The sequence below is a fragment of the Nipponia nippon genome, unplaced genomic scaffold (genome assembly GCF_047370975.1).
Source record: "Nipponia nippon isolate SJK-2023a ecotype South Korea unplaced genomic scaffold, ASM4737097v1 scaffold_7, whole genome shotgun sequence".
NCBI lineage: Eukaryota > Metazoa > Chordata > Aves > Pelecaniformes > Threskiornithidae > Nipponia > Nipponia nippon.
Window position 1 is genome coordinate 30,942,659 of NW_028262391.1, and position 19,966 is coordinate 30,962,624.

The 19,966-nt window shown below is 48.5% G+C and overlaps 2 protein-coding genes across 5 annotated transcripts; one reads left to right on the forward strand and one right to left on the reverse strand.

Moving 5' to 3' along the window:
• Window positions 1-90: 90 nt before the first annotated feature.
• On the reverse strand, window positions 91-8,584 carry COQ9 (coenzyme Q9). Its single transcript, XM_087740534.1, has 9 exons — window positions 8,414-8,584; window positions 7,240-7,411; window positions 6,488-6,623; window positions 5,986-6,128; window positions 5,630-5,714; window positions 4,355-4,459; window positions 2,198-2,353; window positions 1,723-1,776; window positions 91-212 (listed from the first exon to the last, which is right to left on the reverse strand). Exons 1-9 carry the CDS (start codon window positions 8,475-8,477, stop codon window positions 177-179), a joined length of 951 nt encoding a protein of 316 aa, XP_087596660.1. The 5' UTR covers window positions 8,478-8,584; the 3' UTR covers window positions 91-176.
• On the forward strand, window positions 8,456-19,361 carry CIAPIN1 (cytokine induced apoptosis inhibitor 1). Of its 4 annotated transcripts, XM_087740530.1 has the most exons (10): window positions 8,559-8,590; window positions 8,890-8,963; window positions 11,006-11,181; window positions 11,491-11,643; window positions 12,980-13,056; window positions 13,929-14,097; window positions 14,290-14,363; window positions 14,686-14,801; window positions 15,347-15,416; window positions 16,001-17,476. In XM_087740530.1, the coding sequence occupies exons 3-10, from the start codon at window positions 11,025-11,027 to the stop codon at window positions 16,109-16,111; spliced, it is 927 nt and encodes a 308-aa protein (XP_087596656.1). In that variant the 5' UTR covers window positions 8,559-8,590; window positions 8,890-8,963; window positions 11,006-11,024; the 3' UTR covers window positions 16,112-17,476. The 4 variants fall into 4 exon arrangements, 3 of the variants coding, with proteins under 3 accessions (XP_087596655.1, XP_087596656.1, XP_087596657.1); XM_087740529.1 differs by lacking the exon at window positions 8,890-8,963 and having other exon boundaries at window positions 8,456-8,590; XM_087740531.1 differs by lacking the exons at window positions 8,559-8,590; window positions 8,890-8,963 and adding an exon at window positions 10,503-10,712.
• The last annotated feature ends 605 nt before the right edge of the window (window positions 19,362-19,966 follow it).

Genomic DNA, 19,966 nt, shown 5'->3' on the forward strand with positions numbered 1-19,966 from the left:
CCCGGAGGACCCGCCCGGAGGACCCGCCCGGTCCGTCCCCGCCCCGCTCCCCCGCTCCGCCACCGGTGCTCCCCCAAAAAGAGTCCGTGCTAGGCTGGGGTGCGGTTTTATTGGTGCCGGGGAAGGGTCGGGCGCGGCCCGTTTTCGCTCCCGCGCCGTCAGCGGCGGCTCCCTCCTCACCGGCGCTGGTTCAACCCCGCCAGGTTTCTGATCTGCGGGGCAGAGGGAGAAGGGGGTTAAGCACCCGTGCCCCGGGGGCAGAGGCCTTGCTCAGCCCTGGAGGTTTCAGCACTGCTGGGCAGCAGGTCTGGCTCCGGAATGGGCCTCGGGAGCCGGAGCGAAGGGGGGCTGTGCGCTTGGGAGCTGAGAGGTGCGGGCGAAAGGCACCGTTTGTGGTCAGAGGACGGGGATGAATGCACAAGGGTTGGAGAAATATCCCCCCAGATCCAGCCACAGGCATCCCTCTGACCTGAACCTGCTCTCTAGGTCAGTAGGTTTCAGCTTGGTTTTACTTCTGCAGCCGCACGGCCCCCAACAGTGAATTTAAGCCTTTGAGGCATTCAGCTCGCTTGTCTGTTTGGCAGAGACCTGGAGAGCTCAGCACCCCTGTACAGCACTCTCAGACATGGGAGTTTCAGACTGGTTGCCCCTAACGGTTAACCTACTGGGACGATTTTGCCCTAAAACCAGCTGGCTGCAACCCACCCCCCTTCAGAAGCAGCCTAGTTCCTCCTGTTTATCTGCACAGGGGATCTGTGGCACGAACAGACTAAACATTCGGTAATAGGAGACATCTCAGACCCAAACTGCATGGATGCAATTTGCAGGAGAGCATCATGTTGACATACAAGAGCACAAACAGAGTGCGGGGATTTCTCTAGTGGAGGATCCTTTTGGCATAACGCAGATGCGAAAGCAGAGGCAGGCTGAGAAATGCTAAAGATCTGAAACAATTCCACCATAACTGCAGGGGGAAGGAGGTGGGAGAAATTCTCGAGAACTGCTTCATACAGTAAAAATGATTTCTAAATTATGTTCCAGCCTATTTGTCTTCTACTGGTGAGCACAAGGAAAACTTATTTCACGTAACAAGGAAATCACTTTGCTGCTAAGTGCAAAGGGAGTTGTCCAAAAATAGAATCACAGGGAAGCCCTGAAGCCCTTCAAAAATCATTCCTTGGTACACAAAGGATTGTCTCCTATCCCAGAGGAAGTGCAGCTCCCCCTGCATGGACACAAAGCAGTCCACGATGCTACCGAGAAGTGAATGAATTCTTGGAAGGACACTGCAGTTAACTGAAACAGCTCGAGGAAGCCACCCTGCTGTGGCTTAGGGCCGGGTGCCACCTCCCGTGCGTCCATGGGGGCACAGACCTTCCATCAAGATCTCCCACGCAGGGACTGGCAGAGGAAGAGATCTTCTGATAAGTGATGGAGAACAGTTGTATTTATTCTGATCGCCTGTGTCTCATCCCTAAAGCCCTCCCTGCAGCTTCAGACTTAATTTTTTACACTCTATTACAAGTTCTTTCACCACAAAACAGAGAACTAACCACAAACCACCCAGAAAATGATCCTTACATGTAGTTAAGTTATGAAAGACAATTCTTTTTCATGTTGTCTGTCCTCTATATTTGGGAGGAAAGACATGCTGACATTCAGCATGAAAGGAAACAGAAACAATTCTGCCCTTACAGCCCTGATGGTTTCAGCATTACTTACAGTAACTGCAGCTCCCATCAGGCCCTGGACAACTGCTTCTCCAGTTGACTGTACCTAGGAGACACAAGGAGAACACAACCTTTTGCTTTCTTCTGCAGTTATACTTGTGGCCACCCAAACACAGAGACATAACGCACAACAAACATGTATTTGCTACAGAAAGGTGCTGACAGAAGCCAAGCACTGCAGACAAACGATAGCCAGAGATAAGAAACACAGAACAGATTTCCTGGGAATATATGTCTCTCAACCATTGGGCCAGTCTGACAAAGAGGGCACCTATATATGTCATTTTACTAGAAAATATGTAAGCATTTATTGATGTTGAACCAACAGCTCTTATGCAGTCACCTGCCAGTACAAGGTGGTCTCTCAGCAGACGTGTGGTCTGCATGATCAAAAAGCCAGGTCTGTCTGCATGTATATTCGGGGAGAAGGGGGATGCTGCATGTGTATACCTTGCCCATAACGTTACCTGATTAGCTGTATTGCCCATGTTCATGGCATCAGCTACTCTGTTTTCCAGGAAGCGCCAAGTGTCCTCGAAGTCAGGGGATGAATCCTGCATCATCACCAGTTCGGTGGTGTTGTAGATGCCAGTGAGCACAGCCCGACGAGTATACCAGTTAAACTGCAAGGGCATGAAATGAGAGAGAGAGAAAGAAAGGTTTGACCTGAATGCAGCTTAAGAATGCAGCTCACAAAAGCAGACCAGAGAATGGCAAAGGAAAAATAGCATACATATAGCACATTCCTTCCCCACTTAAACTGTGTTACTTGTCTCTGTGATGCAGTGGGCCACCAGCCAACATGGACATCTGACAGCGCAGCTGCTCCTGCGGCACCAGACAGAGGTCACAAGTACGGTGTCTAAAACTGCTGAACAAAATCCCCACCACCTGCTTCTGGTTGCAAGCAGGCACCTGCAGCAGACAGCAAGGAATTCTCCCTTGCCCAGCTAGCCTGCGTGCACGGCGCAAGAGTTCACCTTTGCTTTACAGACTGCTAGCAGGCAATGGAAAGCTCCAATTCTAGATCTGATTAGATGAGAAAAGGCTATATTTAGTACTGAACTTGAGCTGCAGTTCACACCAGATACAAGCACGAAGAAAGGGACCGAACAGAGGACAGAACGGTGCAAGACAGCACACAGAGGTACACCTTTCCCAAATCCTATCATTGAAATACCAGTACTGCCTGCTGAATCACTAAATGCATCAGTACACTGCTGGCAGCAATACCATAGGATGTGTTACAACAATAGGTTACACAATGCAAAGATGCACAAATAACTAAAACTCTTCAGTTTTTCCAGTTGCACTTGCACCACTGGCAGGTGAAATATAAACATTTTTAAAAATGAGTCTTCAACTTCATTTGCTGCTATTACAGTGATTAAACTGTTTGGGTACCTGGAAAAAATGCTGGTTGTTCCATTAACAATTACAAAGCAACAGAGAAATGAAAACACCAGCCTTGATTTTGAAAACAACAGTTGGCTCGAAAGCTCTACTGTCTGCACCAGGACCTGCAAACTTTGACAAGGGGACAAACATGAGGGATGTTGCCACTTGCAGCTGGATTTCTCAGGTGCCTGAAAGCAAACTGTTTATGTTGATTCTCCTCCTGCTCTGAAAAAAACACCTGAACGGTTCTCTGAGGCATGGGCATACTCTACCTAGCTCCTGGCATTGCAAAGAGCGCTCCACTGCGAGTGACGTTAAGCCCCTTTACTGGGAAAGAGGAAGGGGGCTCAGCATCACAGCTTCCCCAGAAAACTCTTGTAACGGGTCAGAAGGTGCAAACAAAAGACAAACTTCAGAACCTCTCCTACATTCTGTGTTGGTGAGGAGATTTTAGGAACAGCTCAGTGCAGACACTGACTCTGACGTGTTGATTTGACTTTCATAACCCGTAAGGGACTTGCAGTTCCTGACACAATCACAGTCTTTCAGTTCTCTTCTGGTTTATTTCTTTAATTTTTCTGTCATCTTATTTATTTTTCACTGCAGTAGCTTCTCTTTTATACTCAGATGAAAGAAGCTTATTAAAGTAGTTTGTTAAAATGGTTCATTTAGCTTTTCCCATCTCTCCCTACATCTATATGAATTAAAGTAATTTATTAATTGCTTTAATTAAGGTTATAATTTTCTTTTATTTCCTGCCAGAAAGATGAAAGCTTTAATAAGCTACTGGTATTTTTAGGTAAGTTCTTTAAAGGTTTTCAAGTCAGATCTGTAAATGCTACTGCTGGTGGAAGAGACAGCTGCTTCAACAGAGACGCTGCTTGCTCACTGAATACTGGATCAACTTCTTAGTCTCAAAATCTCAACAATTTTGTCTGTGTCTTCAAAAAAAAAAAAAGAGCACTTAAAAGAGTCTAGGAAAGTAGGTCCTTTTAATTTGCACTAATCCCATTGGCATTAATTTGCATTTAGTCCCATTGGCTCCTAAGTCTCTTTGGAAATTAGACTATAGCTTATAAGGACCCTTGGGTGCTTCTGCAAATGTCTTCCTCATTCAACAAACAGATCATTTCAAGAGAGACGTGGCCTGATGCCTTCTTCAACCCATCATTTTGCTGAAGTGCCGAGGGGTAGAACCAGCTGGTCTGTGAAGCACAAAGACTTACGTCTGTAGACTGGTCTCCAGCATAGTGCCATATATCATCAATCATGCTGGTGAGGAGGTTGAGGCTGGAAGGGATGTTATGAGGGAGCAACAGGATGCTCAGAGCCTGTGAAGGAAACACACAGATAAATGGGAGAGTCGAAGAGAGAAGGACATAGCATTAAAGCAGACCAACACTGCTCTGCTCTGTTATCTTTTCCCTGTTGCTGTTGACTTGCCTCCAGCTCCCAGTGACAAGTCCTCCCAGATCTTTTCAGCTTGCACCGGCCTTTCCAAGCGGCAGGATTTGCAGGGAATGTACAGCGTGGCAGCTGAGCTCAGGCCTCAGCCTGTACTGGAGCCCAAAGCTCCCCACTCAGCTCAAACACCACTGTGTTGTCTGTCCTGAGCTGCCTCTCCAGGAATGGAAAGACAGCACAGGCTGAGCTGACTCACACTTGTGCTGTGCCCCTATGGGCAGGGAGTCAAATCTGTTGTTTCTCTGAATTTCACTTTGAACTCAAAGCTGCTACCAAGGACAGAACAGCCAGCCATAATGGCCCTACTGGGATCCTGCAGCCTTTGAACATAATAACGCAATGCCAGAAGAGTCACAAACCACCCACATCCTTCCCAAGACAAGTTATGCTAGTCTGGAACAAAAACATGAATCCTGTCTTCTCTCTCTGCAAGGAGTGCTGGATTCAGTTGCCCAGAGGCCAGCAGTGGTTCTGGACAACAGCAGTTGACTTTGCAGCAATCTTTGCAGCCCAAGGTTGGGAACTCTTTGCTTGTTACTGAGACCACAATTCAATTCCCTTCTCACCCTGGGAAGAAAGGCTTCAGACTTAAATCTGAATTTTGAACGGAGCCCTCTCAGTTCACAGTTCACATTTGCATGCTAGGCAGGCAGTTTCTTGCAAGAAAGCAGTAGTTCTGCATTTCCAGGCATCAGATGATACCAGTGCAACCAGAACAATGCTGCAAGGAGCCTGACTCGCAGTGACACTGCAAATAGGACTGAGCAGAGACACAGGTGGTGCCTGGGGATCCCAGATGGGTGGAGTGAAGGACGGAGAGGTTTGCCATTCCGAAACTGCAAGAAATAGTTGTTTTAAGGACACCTTTAACTGCCTTCTTCCAAGGGTGCTCTCCTCTTGAAGGGTATGAATCATTTGAAACCAGCAAGGGTTTCATTTACAACCTTGAACTACTTTGGTGGAGAGACTACATTGAAGGCCACAGAGTGTTTAAAATACACACAAAAAAAGAGAAAATCTTGATATTCATTTCATACCTGGGGCCATTTCTCAATATATGGAATCAGCATCCTCAGTCTGGCTTCCACGGCATCTCTCAGGAATTGATCTGTAGGCTTCTTTCTGGGTGAAGAAAACAAAATACAAATATGAAGAACATCCAAGTTAAACTCAGTTCTGAACTTGAAAGATCGGTCTCTTGCCTGCCTCAGCAACAGATATGCAAAGTATTATGTATCCTTCATGCCTCTGGTTCAACTTTGTATCTGGGAAGGTGGTTTTATTTGGGTAAATTACATTTTTTACTTAAATTATCTGTGTCCCAGGTGGCCCCTCTGTCTATCCAGTCCCCAAAGCCTGCCAAGAAAGATGTCTTTTCATACCCAATACTCACTCTGCTTCGCCCAACTGAACTAATTTTTGTTCCTGCTCCAGCAGGTCAGACAGCTTGGTGTTGCACTGAGACACGAAGTGCAGGATCAGTTCACTGCCATCACTGTGGAACATCCCTGCGGCAGCAACAGAGAGACCCAGGGTCTGTAGGGAAGAGGGGAGAAGCACAGACTGGGTCATACACTGCTAAGCAGGATGCAGCTAGAAAATACATTGTATTTATTTTGTGAATGAAGTTATATGAATTTAAACAAAGCAATGCTGCATTAAAAAGCTCTTCCTGTATATGTTTTTCTCTCTTTAGGATCACTATTCTACATCGTGCCTTAGTTTAACTCTGACAGGGTTATCCTGGAGTAGCTGGGACACATTCCTGCCCAGTACCATTTGCTGACTAGGGTGCATCGCCCAAGAGTATGTGGGGGAAGCATGCAGGCCTGGCTGTCTTTGGACTTCAGCTCCATCCAGTTTTCAACTGGTTCTTTGCTTCTCTCCCCACATACCTTGGCTCCCTCTGCAATGGCTTCTGCAGTCCAGCCATGTTCAGGCACAAACTCCAGCGCTGCTGTGAGGATTCGATGCTGCAGCTGCTCCTCGCTCTCATAGTCCTCAGACTCCTGGCCGCCCTGGCCAGTGTAACTATGAGAAGGTATTGTTACAGTGAAGGGAACGTCACCATCAAACATCAGCAACCTGGACTCTGCCACTCGCTCGCTGCCACCGCTGCGTGCAGGCACGCTTCGAGATCTGCTTGCTTAGTTTAAATCTCACCTCCTCCTGTAAAATCCTTCCCTTTCCAGAAAAAGGATTCTTAATGAACCTTTGCCGTGAGAGGAGAAGAGAAAAATAAGGGAGGGCTCAATCTAGGTGCCTAGCTGGAGACCAATCAGCCTCAGATTCCCCCTCCTTTAAAAAAAAGCTAAACTATAAGCTTTTCCAATGGGAGCTTTATAGTTACAGGCATATGGACAACATATTGTCCATAGTTCATGTAGATTTCCACAAAAATCTAGAAGTGAAGGCTTCTGCTTTGTGGACCAGAGACATTCCCTCTTGAAAGCAAGTCCCATCCTGTCTCCACGGCAGGCAGCGTAATCTGCACAGTCACAGCAAACCAGCTCTCCAGCTGCTGCAGTCTGAGGCTCCATTAACTCTGGATCCTGTTGTCTCTGAGTTTCAGATGCGAGTTTCAGGAAAGCAAAGCCTCCTGATCCCGCTGTCGGCAGGACAGCGCTACAAATAGCTAGTGAGTTACCTGGGGCGAGGGCCCTGAGGTTCCTGTTCAGGCTGGTGATCAGTTGGATGTGAATCAAACTGCTGCTGAGAGGAAGATGCCAATGGCTCCTTCTTCTGCTCATCGGAGGCTCTCCTCAGGACAGCTGAGGCCTGGAGAGGACGCTGTGGTGGGGAGAGCTGGCACCTGATCACTAAAAGGGAAACCAAGAGGGTTAGATGTCTCCTTCCAGCAACAGGAAGCACAGAAAATTAAGGTGAAGAAGAGAGTTGTAAACACAGCTGAAAAGAACAGAAATTTGCACAGACAGTCTTTTTTTACATTTCTGAGAAGCACCCCTCTCAGCCAAGCTCACATTTACTTGATGAAAATAAATTGAAAATGTTTTGTGAGGAAAAGAACTGCGCAGATGGCACGTATTGCAAATAGAAAGGAGCTTCCCAGTCTTGCACTGGAAACCAGGTACCCAAACACATGCTCATTCCCCTGCAGCACGCCCTCTCTCCTTTTCAGTCCCTGATGGAGGAGAGGAATTAGAGGGAGAGACTGACCCCTGAGCTTGGGGCAAGAGGTGAGTAGTACTCTGGACAGCAAGCAGTCTTCACAGATACAATGCGCTGACCACTATGTGTGTTTCTCAGATGACTCAAAAGCAACACAGCTTTCAATTGTGGCTACTCTGCAAGAATTTTTAATTTAACTGCAGTGAGGTTTGGAGGTTTTTTAATAACCTGGGGTTGCACGGCATACTTTTAAAAAAAACACCACCAAACACCCCCTCCCCAACCCCCCTCCAGTTCCCTTGCACGCTGTTTCAGGGACAGGAAGGTGCAAGAGGCTGGCTGGGCACCAGGCGCGCTGAAGGGGTGTCCTCACATCAGGCCCCACACAGCCTCCTTCACCCAGGCACTGCACTCCCCAAAGAGACCCTTACGGGCCAGGCTGCGCCCCTCTGGCCTCCCGGCCCGCCCGGGGCTCGGGGCCCTCGGCCTCGCCTGGGCCTGGGCCTGGAGCGGCCCCGCAGCTCCATACCGCCCCCTAGCGGCGCCCCGCCTCTGCCCTTCACCTCACCTTCCCCTGCCCCGCCCTGCCCGGCTCCGCCCCGCCCCGCCCCGCCCGCCGCGCGCACGAGCACGAGCACGAGCACGAGCACACCGCCCCCCGCCCCCCCAGCCGCGCCCCCCCGCCCCCTCACCCGCGCGGCCCCGCCACAGCCGCCAGCCCGCCCGCCGCAGGCTGCCCGCCGCCGCCGCCGCCATCTTGGAAGCGGGCAGAGGGCGATGACGCCACGGGGGCGGGACGCGGCGGTGACGGCGTCAGACCGAGACGAGACGAGGCGAGGCGAGACGAGCTGAGCTGAGCGCATCCGGAGGTGAGCGGGGCCGGGGGCTCCTCTCCTCTCCTCTCCTCTCCTTAGCGGCGGGGGAGGCAGGCCGCGCGGGGCGCCTCCCGCGTTGGCCGATTCTCTCTTTTTTTTTTTTCCTTAAAAAGGCTCTCCCGAGGCCTCGTCTGAGAGGGCCGCCGCCGCGGGGGGGGGCGGAATTCCTGTGTGAAATTCCTTCACGCCTCTTGTTCCCTGTCCCTGTAAAGCGTTTCTGTCTCTGTGATTTAGAGGTTCATTTTTGCTCTTTCTATATGAGGGGATATATTTTGAATATTCACCTGCTGTAGGGCCAGTGTGGCCGTCGCCTGCAGCCTGGGATCGCGTCCTGGGCCGCTGGAAGCCGCCTGCTGAGCACCGCAAGGTACAGAGCGCGCAGGAGGCTCTAGTTTTGACCTGCTATATGCCGTAGCTTTTTAATCTATTGAAGCTGGAAACCTCCAGTATTGTTCAAAACTCCTTTCTTGCCCTGTTGTGGGCAGTCCTGTTCCTTAAGGACTGTTAAATGCGTGTGAAGTTAAGATAAGGCCCCTTCCTCACCCCCCGCCCGGTGTCTGCACCAGGTCCTGCCCTTGGGCCTCCTCCCTGCCCCGCCACCGAGCGGCCTCCTCCCAGCCGGCGGGAATCCTCCTTGGTGCTGTCTTCACCGAGCTCTGGCCAGCCAAGCCATCTCATTTTAAATAAATTCCACCTTCTACTGGAAAATAGAGGGGAACAGTATCCCTCCTGTCATCCCATTAACAGCTTGCCTGTGCATTCTTTGACAGCAGCTCCTAGCCTTTACGCTGGCTGAAGACAGACGTAATGCCATGTCCTTGAGGATTACAGTAGCTTCCTACTTTCTTTAGATTGCATCTCAAGGGACTGATGCAGGCTGGTGTTGCTGTTGATGTAGTTTGGGCTCTGACTGAAGCCTCTTTCCTTACACTGTGCCGCTGTTATGTTTGGGATCTGCTGGGATATCTTATTTGAGCCTTCTGAGCCCATCTGGAAAGGTCACAGCCTGCTGTTCTGAGAGGAAGGTGTGAATTTGGATTTTTTTTTTTTTTCCCCTAAATTAGCCCAACAGTTTATGTATCTTTTGACATTTGCAGCCTTCTGCCTAGCAAAGGTGACTTTTTAATGTGATTAATATGTATGTTTTCTAGTGTCACTATCTGTTGTAGTCGCTTAGCTTGTGTTGAGTGTGCATGCAAGGCCAACTGTGAGATGCTATAACCTCTAGTGTATATCCAAGATCTTTCACTCCTCACCTGGTTGGCATTGTGAGCTGTGTTAGCACTAATTCCTACCAGAGTAGTTCAGACAAGGCGCAGAGTTGTCCCATTCTGAACTTGTTTGCAGTTACCAGGAGAGAGGGGTCCACAGCACATAGAGCCAGAGGAATAGCGGGTCAAAATCCGCTCCATACCTGACTGCATGCCACTCAGTTAAATTTGGTACAGCATATCCATAAGCTATGCTTTCGTTACAACATGGTGGCAATAAGGCATTACCCAGGATCCATAATGTAATGATTTCTGGTAAAGACCTTGCTTACAACAGGCTCTCCCGAAGCAAGTGTGTGGCTTGTAGCTAATTGAAGATACACTGGGCAACTAGTGTGCTCACCGGTGCTCTCTGTTCTCTGTGGTCGTGTTAAATTAGAAAGAAAATATGTTTGTATTGGATGAGTAGAGTGAAAGAGGCTAGGTAATTTGTTTCAGTAGCCAGTGCTGCTGTGAGTACAGGTGGTGATATGATACTATTGTGACACTTCTATAGTGCAGATTTTCTTCGGACTCTGTCAGGAATGCAATCTTTTATAAAATATTAGTGCAGACAGGTTTCTCAAAACTGTCACTTCACTGCACATTCTGTTCCTCTCCTCCCTCCATGTAATTGCTCACCCAGCACCACCAATGACAAGAGTTGAAAGAGCCTCAATCTGGAATGCTGGGAATGCCAAAAAGCTACTTTCTGGCCCCCTCCGCCATGTACTGTGGAAGCAAACGCCACTAGATCATGTTCTGAGTAGGAGAGACAAGGCAGTGTTTAATCTCAAATAATTGTCACTAGTTTGGAAATCCAGAAATCCTGTGTATGTCTCTATTCAGATCTTTAAGGAAAGCAGGTAAGTTGTTTTGTTTTGGTTTTTTTAAGCAGGCTTGCAGTCTCCCTGCAAAACTAGTCTCTGAACTGGAGAGATACTGAATTATGCCCTTAAGTGTAGCTATTTCTTAATGTCATGTTAATGCTCAGCTTATGGGAACTCTGTGCTGCCTGTCTCCAGAAAATAATCCCCATTTATTAAAACATGTCAATGCTCTATGATTAAGTCACAGTCCACAAAGATTCATGCTGCACTTGGCACTTAGCCTTCCTCTCTGTCTCTCCCCGACCTGTTCCTCTCTCTGCCGCTGTCAGGTTTGCTGCTGTTGTGGAAATGGGGGAGTACGGAGTTGCGCCAGGCCAGAGCGTGGCCATCATCTGGGACAGCTCCTCGCCGGTTGAAGCCCTGAAGCATTTGGTGGATAAAATTCAGGCGCTGGTGGGAGCTGATAATCGTGTCTCTGTGGAAAATGTTAACCAGCTGTTTCAGTGTAAGAATGAGCTTAATTTTTCAGTTTCGTTTAAAGGGAGTGGGTGCTTCTGTTGTGTGAGCTGGCATCTTTCCTGGTTTGTAAATCAGCATTCAAAACAGCAATAGCACCTACTGCTAACTCGACCGCTGTCAGTAGAGCAAAGAAAGGTATATACCCTGGTTGTGCTTCCTATGACTGGTGTCTTTAATCAGTTATTGCTGTTGTACGCAAGCATGAGAGATGAGGAGGGAGGTGGAACTGATGTATTAAGTAAAGCTCTGTGTGTATGTGTAAGATTGTACCATCGTCCTCTTTCTTTCTTTTCAGCGGCTCACAGGGAGTCAAGTTTCGATGTCATTCTCTCTGGCATGGTACCAGGCAGTACAGCGCAGCACAGTGCGGAGGTACTGGCAGAAATAGCTCGAATACTTAAGCCGGGGGGGCGTGTCCTCCTGAAAGAACTGGTGGTTACAGAATCAGGTGAGAGAATCCACATCAGCCTTGCTTTCATGCAACGTAGCAATTCTTGTGAGGATTAGGCTGAAATGGAAAGGACAGGAACCCTGACTGACATTCAGAGATTTTCATTCTCCTGGCACAGTAACCTGAATAGCAAGGTTTTTATTCTGTGTTTCAGCTGGTAGTCATCAGAGATGTGTGCAGTCACTCTCCTTCTATTAAAAGTGCTTGATAGGCTTGTTCTTAAACTGCATTGAAAAGCTCAGTGGACACTGTTCTTCTAGGGTGTGTAATGTTAAATAGTTGCTGATATTGTGTTTCTGAGGGGCTTCTGAAGTGATTTTAAAAACAGGTGACAAGTGCCAAGAAAAGCTGTCCCAGAAGCCAGCTGAGAAATAGTTGTCCAGAAAAGGACTAAGTTTTAAGAGTAAAGCCAGAGCACCTGCCTTGGGACAGCTGGAGGAACGCACAAGGAGGTGAACACAAGATTATTTCTCTGTCTTATACTTGACCTGCATTCAAACCTTGCTGGCATAGGGAGCTGGTTCAGGATGGAAGTGGGAAATAATATGCCACCTGATAAGAACAGAAGCATCTGTGCTGACTGTGTTTCTCTTGGCACAATCTACAGTGCTGAAAATGGTGATGTAAGTGGCAGCAGAAATGCCTTCTTCAGGTTGGGAAGATTTACTAATGCTTTGAAGCTGGCAGTGGCTCTGTGGTGCAGGGGGAACACTTCTAGGACAGAACAAAGAACTTACAAAGTCTGGAGTAGATGAGGTTTCTTTTTTCCAAAGTCACATCTGACAGGCTGGAATTCGGTGGACTTGGAATAAAGTGCAAGTGGCACTAGGGAGAGAGGGTGGATGGATTCTGTTCAGCACAATCCTGTGCCCGAGTGAAGAAGCCTGTAATGAGTTTTTGACTAAACAGTGATTGTAATAGCTTTTGCCTACAAGAACGAGGCACTTGAATGTTATGTTTCTGAATGTAGTGTTCATGTAGGAGTCCATGTTTTGAAAACTTGATGAGCTGTTCACTTTAATATGTGAAAATGTTTTGGGGGATTTTGTTGTTTGGGTTTTGGGGTGAGGGTTTTTTTTTTTTCCTTTTTTTTGGTCTTAGATGTTAGGTGATAGAAAAGATCTGGAGCTAGAACAGCTTTGTAACCCCGGGCTGTTTTATAAGCTGCTTATGTTCTTCCTGGTTTGTTGCTGCTGTCAACTAGAAAGGGCCCAATTTTAAAGCAGAGGTTTGGCTTGAGTACTTCCTTCTCAAGGTCTTGCTCTTCCAGGTGTCTGAGTGACCTCTATTCTTGTTCTTCCCTCCTCCTACTTCCTGCTTTTGTGTCTTCCAGGAAACAACAGCACAATCAAGACAGCAGCCAAACTCCCCACAGCTCTGACTCTCTCTGGGTTGGTGGAAGTGAAAGAGGTATGTGTGTACTAACTGCTTCCAGAAACTCCCTCGTGCAGTTACCTTGAAACGTAGAGGGCAATTCCTGGGGACTTATTGGATGACAAGGTGTTTAGCTACCCTGGTTTACTGTAAATGCGCATGGACACTGCCTGCCATAAACTTTAGTTACTGCAAAGATAGTGTTTTTCTTTAGAATTGAAAATACCCGTTGTCTGTGTTCACTGGATGTCGTGGTTTTACCCCAGCCAGCAGCTAAGCACTACACAGCTGCTTGCCCACTCCCCTGTGGTGGGATGGGGGAGAGAACTGGAAGAGTAATAGTGAGAAAACTCGTGGGTTGAGATAAAGACAGTTTAATAGGTAAAGCAAAAGCCACACACACAAGCAAAGGAAAACAAGGAATTCATTCGCTACTTCCCATCGGCGGGCAGGTGTTCAGCCATCTCCAGGAAAGCAGGGCTCCATCACGCGTAACGGTTACTTGGGAAGACAAACGCCGTAACTCCAAACGTCCCCCCCTTCCTTCTTCCCCCAGCTTTATATGCGGAGCATGACATCATATGGTGTGGAATATCCCTTTGGTCAGTTGGGGTCAGCTGTCCTGGCTGTGTACCCTCCCAGCTTCTTGTGCACCCCCAGCCTACTCGCTGGTGGGGTGGGGTGAGAGGCAGAAAAGGCCTTGACGCTATGTAAGCACTGCTCAGCAGTAACGAAAACGTCCTGTGTTATCAACACTCTTTTCATCACAAATCCAAGACATAGCCCCATACTAGCTACTATGAAGAAAATTAACTCTATCCCAGCCAAAACCAGCACACTGGAATACTGAACTGGGTGCTGAAATAAGGGGTTCTGCATGAGGTTAACGTAAAAATCTTACATTGCAGCTGCAAAAGGAAGCGTTGACCCCAGAGGAGGCCCAGTCAGTCCAAGAGCATTTGGGTTACCAAGGCGATGACCTTCTCATTGTTCAGATAGAAGGCAGGAAGCCCAATTTTGAAGTGGGATCCTCAAGTCAGCTCAAACTTTCCTTTGCCAAGAAACCTGGTCCTTCAGGTAAGGAGCTAAATGTCTGGATTCCCTGCCTCTCAGGTGACAATCATCCCTTGGAAAAGGGAGACAGGGTAGGGAGTACTATAGTAAAAACGTATGAAGCGGGACTTTGCAAAGCTGTTTGAACTCTATTTGTTGGGAGTAGATGGGGCAAAGGCTGGAGTAACTACTGTTTCTTCTTTGGTTTGGCTCCAGGAAAACCCTCTGTGGACCCAGCCACTGCCAAGCTGTGGACACTCTCTGCCAGTGATATGAATGATGAAGAGATGGTATCTGGTCTTTTTTGTGAGGCTTTGCTGTTGTTCCTTCTCTGTTCTCTTCTTTCCTACTCTTAACTAGTTTCAGTTGTGCCTCTTGGGAAGCTTTACAACTTAAGAGGTAGGAAAGCATCGCCAGGGCAAAATATCTCATCTACTATGTGAGGTCTTGAGAGTCCAGAGGTGAGGGCAGAGACGTGGATAAGAGGGCACAGCTGCAGCACTTTAATGCTAGTGGTACAGATAGCACCATTTCTTTGAACATAACACAGCAATGTCATTCCCTACTGACAAATCAGTTTCCTGCATGTTATCTTCCATGGTATGTTTTCAGGATCTTTTGGACTCTGATGAGCTGTTGGATTCAGATGATTTGAAAAAGCCAGATCCATCGTCCCTCAGAGCTCCATCCTGCAAAGAAATGGGCAAAAAGAAAGCCTGCAAGAACTGGTCAGTGCTGGGATCAGTATATTTCTTTTAACTGTAACATTAAACCCTTAGAGTTGGATGGATTTTAAAAAGATTGTAGGCACTTCACTGTTCTTCAGAGCATAATTCTCGTGGTTCATGTCCTTTCTTAACTATTTGAATGTAAATACAAATACAATGAGAATTGACTAGCCACACCAAAACTGTTACAAATTACTACACTGATATGATCAACGGTCTTCTTGATGGTGGCTACACACCTTGTCCAGCCTTGACTAAAACCGTGGTTTCTCAGATTTCAAGGAGAAATGGCACACATAGCAAGTGCTGCAGAGTCATTTCCCACTCAGTTTAAACTTGAGGAGCGTGTTTCAACAATTGTTACACAAACCATGGTGTTGAAAAACAAAGTGAAGAGTGTGAGAGTCCTGGAGTCAGCTGTCCCAGGGCACACACAGTCAGTGTGATAGGGCGAGGGCTGTTGTGTGTGAGTGGGCTGGAACAAGTGTTGGTGAGTCACAATCCTTAAGCAGAAAGATGCAGGTCACTTCTTTATTTTTCTACAGCACGTGTGGCCTGGCTGAAGAGCTGGAACAGGAGAAGAAGAGCTTGCAGCCCAAATCTGCCTGTGGAAATGTAAGCAGTCATTTTTGTTCCTATACTGTGGTTTGCAGTATGTGATTTGTGTCTGAGAACTGTGTTCTGTAGTGACTGCTCCCTAAACTGGCTTACTGCGTGTGCAGCTTCTGCAGAGCTTCAGCCTGTTGCCCTGTGCCCACGTGCTCCGTACCAGTCGTGCTGTCTGTGCCAGGGCAAGTGCCACCCCTGTAGGAGTCAGAGTGAACAGGGAACCTCTGCCTCCCTGTTCACTGTGCTAACCAGTGGTCTCCTCAGGGAAGATCACCTTACGGGAGCACAGGGGGACCTGGTTGTGGTTAGGGAGCTGCCCGAGCCCAGCCTGCAGCCAAGCCCAGCATGCAGCCATGCCCAAGCACACCGGCTGGGGTTGCAACTCGCCTCTTCCACATGAGCACAGTGCTCCACGCAGCTCTGCTAACTGCGCCAACCGGACATGTTGAGAGGGGGGAGAAGGGAAGTGGTTTCTGTGCTGATACGTGCTGAGGAGCATGTCATTTCTTAAGCTGGAAAAAACATATCACAGGGGGAGAGAACTGAAAGTTGCCCCTGATTACAGAAGGTGCTTTTCTTTCTTTTGCCAGTGCTACCTGGGGGATGCGTTCCGCTGTGCCAGCTGCCCTTACCTGGGGATGCCCGCCTTCAAGCCTGGGGAGAAGATTCTCCTGAAAGAGAACCAGCTGCATGATGCCTAACAAAGACATCTCTGGATGTCCTGCGAAGGACTCCTCTGCTTTTCTTTCAGTCTGAGGTTCTTCCTGCAGTCCTCCTCATCCTCTCAAACTCATGTTCTCTGGCCAATACTCTTTGTGTGGAGGGACACTGTGGGCACTGGCACTGCTGTGAGCTCATCACTTGTAATCAACCTTGGGCTACCTGATAATCTTTGGGGACAAGTGGTCTCGTATGTATTAGACTTCATGTTATGCCTTGTTTTAGCTCGTTTGATTTGATACTGGGACGCTGGCCGTCACAGCATGTCCCACCAGCAGAGGGAAGTAGAATCAAGTGTCAGGCTGACCTCATGTGCTTGTGGCAGGACTGGTACTTCCCCGTGCCCATGTCGTACAGTTCTAATTTGCCCCGATTTTCCCTGATGAATCAGCAGCTCTGGCTCAGCTCTCAAGGTGACACTGGGCTCCTGCTCTCTTTGAAATTTGAACCTGCAGTTCCTTACCACGTGAAGGTGGCTCAGCAGCTCCTGTTGCAAGTCAGGAGCAGTGAGTACACTTAGCAGTATGTACTCTTAGCAGCGTCCTACATGAACTCTTTGGTAAAGTCTGGCAGGCATGATGAATTTCAAAGTGTTTTGGGAGCTTGCCGATGATATCCCCTGCCCCCACCTATTTCCATCAAAATGACAAAGATTCAGTCCCACTGAGAAAACTCCTGCCCTTAAGGCAGGGAGCAGATTGAACAAGATCTGTCTTGTCCTCCCACACTTTTCTGTCCAACATGAACTGATAACACAAGGGCAGTCTGAGACTGTCGCCTCTCTCGGTGGTCACCAAGTGAGTTACTTGCAGTGTCCAATAAGTGAGAACATAGCAATAACTTAATTTCTAGATCATCCGTGGTCACCATCTGCTCCTGCTCTGTGAGATACTGACTGCTCTTTATTTATTTGCCTAATTCTGCTAGTGAAGCATCTGTGCAGATGCAGGATGAGGGAGCTGTTAATGTTCTGTGCCAGGCTTGCTTCTCACCCAGGGAGGGAGAGGAGGAAAAGCCAAAGCCAGTGTCTCGATGGGGATTGCTTTGTTTGGAGCTCTTGCTCTACGGGATGTGACTGCTTGTGGTTGTGCTACCTGAGTTACACACTAAACTCACAGAGGGAGCTGGGATGAAAGGCTGTTCTGTTCTTGAAATGAAAGTGACCAATAGTAAAGCATTTGTTTTATGACTGGTATTAGGGGCGTTGTAAGCGCATCTCTCCTTTTACTCAGCCTCTCAGTGATTTCTGGAACCGTTTAAATGTTGGGTTGCATCTTGGAGTTCTTCATAGATTGTTCCACTGAAAACATGACTCGAATAAGTGATGCTCACTGGAAAGAACAGAATCAAGCTGCCTGGTTTAACTTTTTTATTTGGTCTAGATTTCAGAAAGAGGCTTTCTCCTGGTTGAGTAAGGAGAAGTTGGCTTGCAGAGAAGGGAGGGAGTCCTCAAGGTGTGCAAAGCGCCCTGTGTGGATCAAGGGGCAGGTGCTGTGGTGTGAGCTGTGTAGTACCCAGTACTTACCTGGGAGCCAGAGGGGAATATGAGGGACTGGCAGCAACAGAGACCTCCGAGAGCTTGTATGTAGAGGGACAGCTGCCCTCCAGCGAGAGTACGGCTTTCCCAGACCTCTTCCTCACCCTCCTCCCGTGTTTCTGCTTCTGTCAGCAGCGAGAACAACTCCCAAGGAGACACAAATCTTGTGATAAACTTCCTGTCCAAGAAACCTGTTAGCGGTCCCATCTTGTGATCAAAAGAAATGGGTAAAAGCCTCTGCACACCTATGTCCTTTTGGGGTTTTATTGCCTTTTTTTTCAGCCTCACTAGTAGCGGAAGATCAGATCTCTGCATGTCTCCATGTGAAAGGTTCCTGATAAAGCCAGGCCTTAACCTGAACTCTGCTTTCCTTTCAGGAGTAAATAAGATAAGACAGGGAGGAGGCAGTGGCAGAGGCTTTTGTTTTGCAGTGAGTCACTGAACAGGAATTTAAACAAGCTGGAAGTACTTTCAGATACTGAGTTCAGTTAATGATGGTCAAGGCTGTATAATCTTGTTCTCTTTAAGTAGTGTTACTTGCTCTTGCTGTGCGAGAGGCCCTCAAAGGGTGACAGTTTGGCAGTGGAGCATCAGCTGGGTGGGAATATGCTCCTATCAGGCTGGTTTTAAGGAGTATTTATCCTTTTAGCCCCCTTCCCTTGTCCGCTACGGCCTCCGGCCTGCCCTCCCTTACTCCCTGGACCTCACCCCTAGTCCTTATGTCTGGCTGCGCACCCTGTGCCTGGGAGGCTGGCACTTGTCCCTAGGAGGTGAGCAAGCTGAGGCTGTGCCTAGAATAGAATAGAATGTTTCAGTTGGAAGGGACCTACAATGATCATCTTGTCCAACCACCTGACCACGTCAGGGCTGACCAAAACTTAAAGCATGGTATTAAGGGCATTGTCCGAATGCCTCTTAAACACTGACAGGCTTCGGGCATCGACCACCTCTCCAGGAAGCGTGTTCCAGTGTTTGACCACCCTCTCAGTGAAGAAATGCTTCCTAATGTCCAGTGTAAACGTCCCCTGGCGCAGCTTTGAACCATTCCCAGGCCTGTCGCTGGATTCCAGGGAGAAGAGATCAGCACTTCCCTCCCTTGCAGCTGGGATGGTGGGAAGGGGGCTAAAAGGACAAACTGAAGGAGGATTAACTGAGCTCAGCAGACGCGGTTCAGGTCCTGATGTGCTGTTGAGCCAGCTCTGTGATAGGGCAATTCTACTGGACCCTTTAAACATGCCCTTGCAGCAAAGTTAAGTCACTGTAACTTCAGCCATTTCCAGTGAAGCTTCTCTGACTTTTCTCCCAGTAGCTGACCCATTTCCATGTTCCTCTGAGCTCTTTGCTCCAGGCAGCTGAAGCCACCCTCTCTCCGAGTGACCTGGGTTGGACTCATGGCGCCAGGTACGACCCGTGGGGAGTGGAGGACTGACCTGCACACTCATGTCTCAAATGAGGCTGCTGAGAGCAGAAAGGACTAAAATTCACACTGCTCTGAGGCACGGAGCGAGCTGTGCAGCTGTGTGTGTGCCGGAACGGGGCCTCTGAGCGCCTGCTGCCTTAGGCCAGGCCCCGGAGACCTTACTGGATCTGGCCATTGCCTGTCTTCCATCATTCCAGTTGTGGACTTGCTCCTGTATCTCTTACCACGCCCTTTTTCTTGTGAAGAAAGACATTTTCTTTTACTTTTTGTGCAATGGTTTTGAAACATCGTTCAGGTGGTTTTATTTCTTTGGGGGACTGCATCATTCATCACCCTCTGAAAGAGTCCCCTCTGCACCACTGCCTCGGGGAGTGTTTTATGGTACTGCAGGCAAACACGGCATGCAAGGGCTGGGCACTGCAAAGACGAGCATCTGCTCGTCCCCTTCTCAGTGGCTGTAAGTCACATCCCTTGTCCCTCCCTGGCTCATTGGCAGCCTCATCCTCCCCATTGTTCCTCTTCCAAGCCAGGGGCTGGGGCGGCCTGGGGGATCCCACCCACATCAGGACGGGATTTGGGGCTGCCACATCTAGAGAAGAGGGGCCAAGGGCATGGCATTCAGTCCAGGACTGTCGCCATAGGAATTCCCTCACCTCACCTCTTCCTATTTCCACTTATGCAGCACAAAGAAGACAGACGTGTTCTTTTTTCCAGCTGCAGAAGCACAGAAAGCCATCCAACATGATGAATGCAGTCCTGAGTGCTACTGGGTTGTAAGCAGGAGGAGTTACAGGGGACTGGGAGAGGCCCTGGTGCAGGGGGGATGGATGCGCCTCTCCTACCCAGTTTGCTCTGGACAGGCTGTTTCCTATCTCCAGC

Excerpts from the sequence above, each read along its gene's own strand:
- COQ9 (XM_087740534.1), bottom strand. The coding sequence starts at position 8,477 with ATGGCGGCGGCGGCGGCGGGCAGCCTGCGGCGGGCGGGCTGGCGGCTG. Across the intron at positions 6,129-6,487 it reads CCATTGCAGAGGGAGCCAAG|ACCCTGGGTCTCTCTGTTGC; the intron begins GTATGTGGGGAG and ends TCTTCCCTACAG. Across the intron at positions 2,354-4,354 it reads CTGGAGACCAGTCTACAGAC|TTTAACTGGTATACTCGTCG; the intron begins GTAAGTCTTTGT and ends ATGCCCTTGCAG.
- CIAPIN1 (XM_087740529.1), top strand. The coding sequence starts at position 11,025 with ATGGGGGAGTACGGAGTTGCGCCAGGCCAGAGCGTGGCCATCATCTGG. Across the intron at positions 11,182-11,490 it reads TGTTAACCAGCTGTTTCAGT|CGGCTCACAGGGAGTCAAGT; the intron begins GTAAGAATGAGC and ends CTTTCTTTTCAG. Across the intron at positions 15,417-16,000 it reads CCAAATCTGCCTGTGGAAAT|TGCTACCTGGGGGATGCGTT; the intron begins GTAAGCAGTCAT and ends TTCTTTTGCCAG.